This window comes from Populus euphratica, unplaced genomic scaffold, assembly GCF_000495115.2.
Source record: "Populus euphratica unplaced genomic scaffold, PopEup_1.0 scaffold235.1, whole genome shotgun sequence".
NCBI lineage: Eukaryota > Viridiplantae > Streptophyta > Magnoliopsida > Malpighiales > Salicaceae > Populus > Populus euphratica.
The window spans coordinates 89,280-100,982 of NW_011500117.1; the positions used below are offsets into that span (position 1 = coordinate 89,280).

The 11,703-nt window shown below is 32.8% G+C and overlaps 1 protein-coding gene across 1 annotated transcript; it reads right to left on the reverse strand.

Annotated features, from left to right (window-relative positions):
- Positions 1 to 7,648: 7,648 nt before the first annotated feature.
- SAM-2 (S-adenosylmethionine synthetase 2) lies at positions 7,649 to 10,188 on the reverse strand. Its single transcript, XM_011004845.1, has 2 exons — positions 10,088 to 10,188; positions 7,649 to 8,978 (listed from the first exon to the last, which is right to left on the reverse strand). Exon 2 carries the CDS (start codon positions 8,967 to 8,969, stop codon positions 7,791 to 7,793), a length of 1,179 nt encoding a protein of 392 aa, XP_011003147.1. The 5' UTR covers positions 8,970 to 8,978; positions 10,088 to 10,188; the 3' UTR covers positions 7,649 to 7,790.
- Positions 10,189 to 11,703: the final 1,515 nt, after the last annotated feature.

Below are 11,703 nucleotides of genomic sequence, written 5' to 3' on the forward strand. Positions count from 1 at the left end.
ATCTGTCTTTAAGAGATAACTTTGCTTGTAAGGCATGCTCAATTACCTTATCTCCATTTCTTTTTACATTCTTTTGCTCATGAGCTTGCAAAGAACTCATAAGCTTATCCACTGTCAACTTGTCCACTTCTTTGGACTCTTCAATAGCGACAACAACAAAATTAAATTTTGGATCTAGGGATCTTAAAATTTTCTTAGTAATTCGAGCATCTGTGAGGGCTTCTCCATTTCTTCTCATCTGATTGACTATCACCATAATTCTTGTGTGATAATCAGAAATAGATTTTGAGGACTTTATTTGTAATAATTCAAATTCACATCATAAAGATTGAAGATGAATCTTCTTGATTCTGTCAGCACCTTTGTATTTTTATTGGAGAGCCTCTCATATTTCTTTTGATGTTTCTACGGAAGAAATGATCTCAAATGTGGCTTCATCAAGACCTTGATAAATGATGGTTTTTGCTTTGTTGTCATTTTTTCTATTGGCTTTGAGGACTTGTTTATGTGCCTCTTGTAGAGCATCTTCTGATTCTTTGGACTCTAGTTCGTCATAACCATATTGCACAATGTCTATACACTCTTATGAACCAAGGAATGCCTTCATTCTGATGCACCAACTATCATAGTTGTCTTTGGTCAGCTTCAGGATGAGTGTTTGTGTATTTTCTATAGTCATTTTGCTCTTAGAATGACTATAACTCTTTCTGTGAGTTGAATTTGGCCAAACGAACATTGTAGATCGATCCAGAATGGTCCAAATAGTAGGGAAATGGTTTGACTTTGTAGAAAATGGGTCAGAAATGGGGTGAACCAGTCAAAAAACCAATTCTATACGTCGGGCGATTCGCTGGGTTGAACCGGGAATATTCTGTCAGCTCGGCTCATGGCTCGGCTGATGATCAGCTTTGCAGCTCAACTCGGCTTGAATATGGCGTACGTGTGGCTCAGTCGTCTTAACCTCTGGCGCGCGTGGGCTTCTGTGCAGAATCTTTAGGCGGCGCGTGTGGGCTACCTCGGACTCTGATGAGGCTAATTTTTACACCAGTGAGTTCGTATGGATGAGCTCTACACTGTGGAATAATCAAAACTTGTTTTTGACAACTTTGAAAATTCAGGTATATCCCAAAATACCTCTGTTTTCTAACGGACGGGGCTCTGATACCAATTGTTGGTGGGAGAAACCACTAGTGGTGGTTTTGAAACACTCAGAGGGGATAAAACACACTCTTTATTTCAAGAACAAAAGCTTATAAGAATTAAATAAAAGCTTTGAATACACACCCTCTCTCTTTCTCTCTATGTTTCTCTCAAATCTCTCCACATATAATAACATAAACTCTGCTACCTATTTATACACGAATTCAAAATAAGAAAATTCAACCTTGAAGTGTGAAAGCGGTTGTGGCCGACGGTGTGAAAGCGACTAGCTGCTAATGGCTGGCGGCTGGGCGGTAACAGCTGGTAATTACCTTCCTTGACCTTCTAGATTGAGTTTACCTCAACATTGGCAAGACATTATGAAAGATTAGCCAGATAAAGAAATTAATCTTTTTTGGTACTTGCAGCTTCCATATCCAATTCCAACAACTATCAGAGCATAACTCTTTCTCCATTGTAAGAAACCTCTTTCTCCATTGTAAGAAACCAAAGATACGCTAATTTAGAATCATATATACCTAATAGATTTCATGCCCAGCAAACCCTATCAGCTCAAGTAGCATTTTGAGAGAAGGTGTGGATATAATTCTAAGTTTGATATGATATGGAATAACTGTAGTCAATATATCAAAAACCCAGGAGCCTTCACGCCAGATATCCTCCACATATAAATCTCTATCTATGATATTCACTACATCAATAAGCGAACCAAGACAACCTTCCTCAAGCCACAGGTCAAATATCGCCCTTTCCAACTCTGTACATAAATCCATGTCTTAGTTATTGGAATGCCTGCAATATAGAACGACAAGTATATGAGGCAAGTTGAGGAGTAATAGTCAACTGGAAGAGGATTTGTTTTAGTAAATATGCATGCCTCTAAATTGAAACCCTAGATTTATGAGGACTATTAAAAATATGCCAAGCTTGATTCCCAAGTAATGCCATATTTGTCAATGATCTTGAATCCCTCACACCAAGCGATAGAGTCCCATTTCACCTAATGAATACCACGATCAGAATCTGTATTTCCCCAAATAAAGTTCCTTTCCACTTTGTTAATGCCAACACAAACACTCTACAGGAGCCAATAATTCTGCTTTGGATAAATAAGAATTGCAGAGATAACTCAGCTAACACAGGTCTTTCTCTTCCCGCTTTATTAAGAAGTTTTTCCTTTCATGAGACCAACCGCTTTAGCTAATGACATAATATTGAATAGAATGAGTGTGGACATAGTGTGAATTGGGTTTCATGCTTGTTGCATACATGATAAAAGTGAAGGACTAAATGGGATCTTAAATGGATAGTGGTATAAATGTGGCTCGAGGAATAGTAAGACATGACTTTAGCGTTGGAAGCAGAAGGTAGACATAGGCTCTTTGATAAGTGGTGAGCTCTGGATGACATTGTAATGCTTAGATGGCTACAATTACATTTGGAATGTTAAAGATGCTCTTATTAGAGGAGTTTGAATGTGAATAGAACTTTCATATGAGGAGGAGATTTATTATATAACTGTAGATATGATTTTGATCACCAGAAATTAAATAAATAAATATGTATAAATATTTAATATTATTAAAACATATTATTGAGTATAATTTTTATTTAAAATATTCTTATAAAAAATCATCTAATTCTTTTCTTGAATTTAATATAACTTGATTTATTTGTGAAATCAAGCTATAATTTATATTCTATAAGAACATGAATTTAAACATGTATTTCAAAACAAGATTTGATTATTTGAAGAGTATTTTTAATTTGTCTTCAAAATATTATTAAAAAACTCTTATAGAATGTTTATATTTGATGCAACAGAGCTTAATTTATTATAGTCTTTAAACGTAAATGAATGAGACTTTGATGGCTTTTGAGAGGAATTTCTTATTTAAAGAACTTATCTTAAAAAAAAAATTATATATATCTAAGAATTAGTTTTTCAGGTTAAGAATATTTATTTATAGAGCTTGTAAAGTCTCTTAAGTCATTTTACTATATCGCTTATTATTATTTTATTAGTTGATTTATATGCATGAGATTTTATAATATGAAAAGATATTTTAAATATTTTTTTCATGTGTCAATTTTTATTGGTCAAGAAATTTTTTTTAAGGTTAATTTATTTTTCATATTATTTATTTTAATTTTTATATAAAAATAAAATAAAAATGATATATGATGGAATTTGATTGGTAAATTTTTTTTTGTTTTTACAAATATCCCAAATTGATACTTTGAAATTTGTTTTACTACGAAAGATACTGCAATTTCACAGCAACTTGATTAGTATAGAAACTGTAGATGAGATTGGATAGTACTCATCTTCTGCTACATTCACAAATCGTGGCATTATCTTCAACTTGATAATTCACCTGTACAAAGGGGCCGGCTGCCAATCAGCCCAGTTATGTTCGTCTACGTCTTTAACAATTTGTTTACAGGAGCTCACATTCAAGGTTTGTCTGCAATTAGTCTCTGGATCGAGATCCAAGGTAATGGCGGTACCAAATGATAACTCGTGCCGCACTATACCATGGATATCAAAATCCCCGAACCAAATTGCTAGCAGCTCATATTCCTTGGTTAACCTCTTTTTCGAAGAGAAAGCAACTTGGATTTTCTTCTTTCATAATCGGAGTCCACAATTTATATGAGAGACTTCATAGCAAAAGCTCTTGTCAATAATGACACAACTTTCATCAAGCTTATCGCAGACAAATCAATGTTTTCCATTCAGATTTTCCCAAATCTTCTATGGAAGAGTATCCAAGCATCCCATTGACACCTGAGACAACACACTGTTGGAGGAGGCAGGCATTTCTACTCCATTGATCTTACATGGAACAGTTGGTGCAGGTGTAGGAGACAAGAGCGCAACATAACTATCAGAATGAGATGATGTAGAAGACAGGGACATTTTGGATCTGTCAGAATCATGGTCGGCCACATTACGAGAATTACTGCAACAGATTAGTTTTGTGGCGATGTTATTGAGTGGTTGCCAGGCATACTATGAGATTTTTTATTAAATTCATGTATTTTATAGACAGTATTATTATATATTTTATATGTAATTTTGTATAATTTATAATTTAACATATCAATGGTATCTCTTTCAACTTATAATTTTATTAATTCATAATCGATAACAAGAAAAAACGCATTGAGTATTTAACAAAATAACATAATCATCAACTTAAAATATATATAATTAACCAAATTCATAATTTAATCTAAACTAACACTAACTATTTAAACTTATAATTTTATTAATTCATGAACAACAACCTAAAATAATTGATTATTTAATAGAATAACCTAATTATAATATCTAATTAATAACTTAAATTATATCTAATTAATTTTATTTTTAATTTAAAACCCTAACATTCAATACAATTAAATTAACAATAATTAAATATAAATCAAATCAAATTAATTAAAGAAAATATTTGATATAATGTGGATGGGGAAGATAATCAATGATGACCTTTTAAGCTTAAGCCCAAAAATAAAGAGTTGTCACAGGTACAAAGAGAGAAAAAGGTGATACAGTATTATTATAGATGTTTTTGGCTACGAAGAGAGAGATAAAGGACAAAAAAGTTACTGGAAATTAAAATTTGAATGAAACCACAGTAATTGAGTTTGTTTAGTACTATGTTAGTTGATATATGATTATAATTTAAAAAAATTATTTTTTAAAAATTATTTTTAGTTAAGATTAGTTTAAAAAAATATATGTTTGATTAAAATTATAGTTGAAATTAGGATTGAATAAAAATTAATTTAATATATTTAGTTAAAAAATATTTTTTAGATTAAGATTGTAAAATAATTAATATGTATATGATTTTTAATTTAAATATTATATTTTTAATTACTTCTATTATATCATAAAATAAATAATATTAATATCAAATACTTTGTATTATTTGATTAAATTATGTAAATATTATATCATCAAATAATTTTTTTTAATTTTTTTTAAGTAAAATATAATTAAGAAAAATTACTCAAGACGTGTGTTTTTTTTTGGTTGTTATTCAGCCACAATCACAATTTATATAAGCCTTTTTAATATTTTTACTATTAATAAAAATGCTAAAACATAGTTCCGGATCATATTTTAGTATGCAAGAAAACTTTACATATGATACATTCAGACAGGGGCGGAACCAAAATATAAAATCAAGAGGGGCCAAAATGCTGTGATTTACACAGTGTATAAAACACTAAGAATGAATTTAAAGAAGGCTGGAAAAAATTTTTCCTTGCAGGGGCCGGGGCCCCTGCCTCCGTCCCTGCATTCAGGCATAGCTTCTCAGTGATTTAACTTCCTTTTTACTTGATGGTTTTCGAGGAATTTAAAGACTTACACACAATCTATAAGTGATGGCAATAGTCTCGGAATATGCGCTTTGATGTAACGTAAGACTGTTTGTGATCGGTGATGAAAGAAACTCAGGTCTAGAGGTGCTGCTGTTTGTGCAAGAAATTATTATCTAATACATGTGAAAACATGCTAGATTTTTAATTATTTTTTTTATTATGCAAAAAAGAAGAAGAAGAAAACTCCTGTGATGATGTTGTTTGCAGCCTTTGGAACCCGTACATATCCCCTGTGACGATGATCACAGAGCTCGAGACAAGAATGGTTTTCATATATGTTCGTAGTTGAGTAGTTCAGATTGAAAGGCCCTTCATGATCACGTCCTATCTTGTAATGGGAGAATGAGAGACAATCTCTATTTGTGAAACGGAAACGGATGGTGTCAACGCATTCCTCCTTTGACTTTGAGTGTCTTCTTGTTTATAATTTGAAGTTCTTTTTTTTTTTACCCTCTCCTTGTTGAAAAAGAAAACATAGAAACAGGCTCTACTCGGATACGCCTCAGGGGTTAAAGAATCAGCGCAGGTAACATTTCTGTTTAGCTTAAAGCACAAAATTTTATGATTGTAACTCCATTGGTTGGCAGGGCTTGTTGGTGCCCATCTTTGCAAGTGCAAGGAGTCCAAGGACTTCGAAAACCACACTAATCATGATTTATTAAGAGTCTCTTGGATGTTGAAATTGCTGTAATTAACTGAAAAATATTTTTTTTTTAGGTTTGTTTTTAATTTTAATGTATTTAATTAAAATTGCAATTAAAATTGTAGTTGAAAAACAAACAATTTATTAGCTAATTGTATTTGATTGATAAGTTTTTATATGAAATTTAATTGTAAAATTATTGAAAATAACATTTTATATATATATATATATATATATACAGCACTTAATCTATTAATCATGCTGATGAATAAAGAACATGGAACTCGGTTTTAAAAATAGAATTGTTACATATTACCTTATATTATTTAAGTTAGGTGCATGGTTGATATATAATTTTTTTTAAAAAAATACATGATATAAAATTATTTAACAATTAATAAATACATAATTAACTATCATACATATAATTTCTAAATATAAAATATCATGAACGATATATATATAGAACAAATAAAAAAAAACTTTAATGTAAAAGATATTATCGTGTTAGTTATGGCATGGGTCTTAACTTTTTAACTTGTAGTAGTGATAACGATAAAAAAGCTTATAATAGTGTTGATAAAAGAAAAATTAAAATAATAATAATAATAATAGATGAGTGATGAGAAAAATTAGAATAAATAAATTCTTGCACAAGGAACAAAGGGGACGGGAATAAAGAATGTTAGCTCGGGTTGAGAAAGTTATGTTAATTAATTAGCAATGTCGATGAGAGAGGCACGAGAATTCTGATAGAAAAGCAATTATAAAAATGTGATTTAACTTAACCAAATATTTCACTCTGCATTTATTTTTAGCCTCAGCTACAGTGCCAAAACTAGCACTTAATAGTAAGAAGTAGCCATGATATATGACATGGGTGGAAAAGTTCAATTTTCACAACAAAATTCAGTGTGTTGAAAATCCTGTAGGCCATCTCATCATTTAAAAAGACAAGGTTGCAATTGTTTATTTGCACCTGTGTAGCCATACCTTGTTGGCCAGCTTGCCCAGAAACAGAACTAGATTATATTGGTTTTTTCAGGTTTTTTGTCTTAATTAACCAAATCAAACCAAACTGAAAATGATTTATTCAATTTGAGATTTTAAATTAAAAATATGAAAATTCAGTTTGGTTGATTTTTTTCAAGTGAACTAAACTGAATGAAAATGCTCAAATCCTATGTTATACCATGCTTGAAACTGAGAGGAAAGCCATGGCAATCAAATTACAATGCAGTCTTGGGAGAGAGAGCAATAACTTGTTTCGTCCAAAGAACACATTACTACATTTTGCTGCTGTTCTAATGCAAACTTAACAGGCATTTGTTACTTCCAGTGCCCTCAATTCAAACAAAAATTTCACACGTTTTCACACCAGCACTGGGAACAAAATGCGAAGGATAAGAAAAAACAGAGGAAAAAAAGAAAGAAAAAAAAAAGAGATGAAAATGAATAGGGTATCTTAATGTATGAGATTAGACCATTGAGGATAGCTAACGATTATAGACCAGCAGCAAGACAAACCGAATTATTCATAAGTACCAATAAAATAAGCATTGCGCAACAGGGATGGGATAAATCACTCTTAAGCTTGAGGCTTCTCCCATTTGAGGGGCTTGACAACTTCCCAGGTGAAGTCTGGGTCATCCCTTCCAAAATGTCCGTATGCAGCTGTCTTCAAGAACCTATTACCCCCCCTCTTGAGATCCAGGTTGATGGTCATCATTCCAGGCCTAAAGTCAAAGCTCTCCTTCACAATCTTAAGGATCTCCTTGTCTGGAATTTTTCCAGTGCCATAGCTGTCCACAAAGACTGACAAAGGCTCAGGTACACCAATAGCATAGGAAACTTGCACAATGCACCTACGAGCAAGACCATTTGCTACGATGCTCTTGGCAGCTTGCCTAACAATGTAAGCACCACTCCTATCCACCTTAGTTGGGTCCTTCCCTGAGAAAGCACCACCACCATGGGCTCCCCAGCCACCATAGGTGTCAATAATGATCTTGCGTCCAGTGAGACCTGCATCACCATGAGGACCACCAATAACAAAACGGCCGGATGGGTTGAGGTGAAAGATAGTTTTCTCATCAAGGTACTTCTCCGGGATAACAGGCTTGATGACATGCTCCTTTAGATCAGCGGCAATTTCATCATTTGTGACAGTCTCATCATGCTGAGTAGAGATGAGAACAGTGTGGACACGAACAGGGACCATTGCACCATTGTCATTGAAGTACTCAACAGTAACTTGAGTCTTGCCATCAGGTCTTAGCCAAGGGCAGGTTCCATTCTTCCTCACCTCAGTGAGGCGAGCACCAAGCTTGGTGGCAAGAACATGGCTCAAAGGCATATACTCGGGGGTCTCATCAGTGGCATAACCAAACATATGGCCCTGGTCACCAGCACCAATCTCCTCTGGGCGCTTGGTAAAGTGACCGTGGACACCCTGGGCAATATCCGGGCTCTGTTGCTCAATGTTAACCAATACTTTGCACTTGTCAGCATCAAGACCAACATCGTCAGAAACAAATCCAATGTTACGGCATGTGTCACGAACAATCTTTTCATAGTCTATCTTTCCCTTGGTGGTGATCTCTCCAAAGACCATGACCATGTTTGTCTTTGTACATGTCTCGCAAGCAACCTTGCTGTCTGGGTCCTGCTCAAGGCAGGCATCGAGCACTGCATCAGAGATCTGGTCACATAGTTTGTCAGGGTGACCCTCGTTCACTGACTCGGAGGTGAATAGAAAGGTTTCCATTTTCTTGAGCTGCATGTCACAAAATTCACAACAAAGACCTCTTAATATGGTGATATGTGGCAACTATGTGCAAACTAAGCTTGCTTAATTAGTGTGGCAAGCAAAATTCCATCAACATGTGAGAATATGGTAAAAAGAATAGTGCCGAAAACATTCTAATGACTAATTTAGATTCTTCAAACTTTTATAAAAAGTTATAAACGGGCAGAATCAAAGTACAGGAAATGATAAGAATCTCAAAAGTTTATGCTCCTGAATGAGAGCAATTAGAAAAGAACAAAGAACAGTTAGATACCTTTACCACTGGAAGAGATAAACTTCTATAGAATCACTTGTCCAAAAAAAGTCGGGAAAAGAATCAAATACCCGATAAAACAACCCCCAATAGTGAAAATTCAGGTATTAACATGCTATGCTATGGTGAAAGTACCAAACGGCAAACAAAAATATTAGCTTCTAATACAGAGTGAGCTCCCAGAGTATCGCAAGCCCCATATTATGAATTGAAGATGTTTTGCACAGTTTATAACAGTTTTTTTTCCTACCATTGATTATATTAAAAGTAGAAACACCAAACGTGCCTCAATTACTTGCAGAAGTGCAAAGTTACATTTTTCTTGGTATAATTTATTAGTAATTGCACGATAGAAATGAATAAACACTAGATCTAAGCAAGAGGCACTCTGATACGATCATGATCGCAACGCTACATGGCCCCTTCAAGTAATACAAAACATTCTAGGAATCTGTCGATATATTTTCAGAGAGTGTATCACTAAAAAACTATCAAATTGATAAAAATAATCAGATCTGATGTATTTTAATGAAAATGTAAGCGAAACACATGCCTTTCAGACATGATGTTCTGCACACACTAACAGTCAAAACGAAATCTTCAACGTAACACCCGGCACAGACCAGACTCCAGAGTAAACGCAACAAGTACCCAGATCTGTAACTTTTTGAACCATGTTTACTAAAAGACTTGAGACCAAGAAACTAAAAGACCACTCTTTAAACATTTATTTTTCTAGAGTCTACAACGGAAACCCATGAAGAGAGCATGCAATATGATATAGAGTAAACAGTACTATAAAGTGGAGAAGGGCAGAAGATACCTTGGACAGGAGTCACCGGTACAGATCTAAGGGAAAGCTTAAGAGTCTGTCGGCCTGTGTGAGAGTTTCTAATCAGACCCCAAAGAATGACGAAAAAAAACTGCTGTGGTTACTTGGTATTTATAGACCTACCTACTGGTAACCGGATGGGGTGGTTTGGATTCTCTTAAATCTACGGTGGATTCTGTCAATTGCTTGAGGGACAAAACATAGCCGTTGGATGTCAGAATTTGGATTGGTTGGGGTTGGTGGGAGATGGATAAAAATGAGAAAATAATTTCATATATAGTTTCTTGGAAGTAATTTTCCTTTGTTGCTCTTGGAAAACTATATAGAAGTAGTGCTATTTTTATTCGATTAAATTTTTTTTTCGAATTTAATATGATCTTGGAGGGTTTGTTTTAACTTCCTAGCTTATGGGTTAATTTCAATAATATCAATATAATGTTTAGATTTAATTATATATTTTATAATTTAAAAATATTTTAAGAATCCACATAAATAATCCTATAATAACTTTAAAGTAAAGTGTAATTATTGATCCAGTTAATTTAATATTCATGTATTTTTATTTTATTTTATTATTATTTTTTAAAGGGATAGTTACAAAGAAGAATTATAGTCTGATTTAAATTTTATTTTTTTCTATATACTTTTATAAATTACATCTTTCATCTCATAGTTATATATACAATAATAGTTTATATTGTTAAGAATGTATTTTATTTAAATTTTTTATTTGTTTCGTGATATAAAGTGTAATTTATAGAAATATAGTAGAAAAATAAAATTTATATAAAAAAATGAAAGGATTTTTTTAATTATTTCTTTTTTAAATTTTACTTTTAAACAATAATGACTTAAAAAGAAAAACATAAAAAGGCGAAAAAACAAAGCAGTTACCATTACTAATAATAATTTGGTTGATTGACATAACCGGCATGGCTGGTTACTCACCAACCACAATCGGTAGCCGGCTCAGTGGCTTGAGTCATTGGCTTGGGTCTCTTTCTGCAGCTTGGGAAAAGGTTTTCGGCTCTTCGGATTTAGGTAACTGACAATGATGGGAATGGTTTCCTGGAGTTGGTACCGCAATTTTCAAATTCAAATATCCATTTGAATTGACTTTAATCAATTTATTTGATTTTTTTTTTCATTCATGTTATTCAATGAACAATATTATCAAATTTAATCTAAATTATATATATATATATATATATAATATTTATATTTGAAAAAATGGTTAAAAACCTCATGTTCTTTAATACATGAATATTTTACATACCAATTTTATTTTATTTTTATAAATCACACTTGCATATCCGTGGTTATAAAATTAATTTCACATTATATATTACAACTCAATCTAAAAAATATATAAAATATTATATGCTTTTTATACAAATGTTTTTTAATATTGAAAGTATTTTTAGAAAAATTCTTCACAAAACTACCACTATTTTCCTTGTTTTTCCTTTCTCTTTCTCTTTAAAACACGATGAGTAGCCCCTCCCTTTAAAGTTTTGAAACTCGGCCTAATGATCGACCCAATCCAAGGCCCGGGTCACAAGTCTTAACTAAATCACTATAGTCAACTCTATTTTTTTAACTATTTT

Excerpts from the sequence above, each read along its gene's own strand:
- SAM-2 (XM_011004845.1), bottom strand. The coding sequence starts at position 8,969 with ATGGAAACCTTTCTATTCACCTCCGAGTCAGTGAACGAGGGTCACCCT.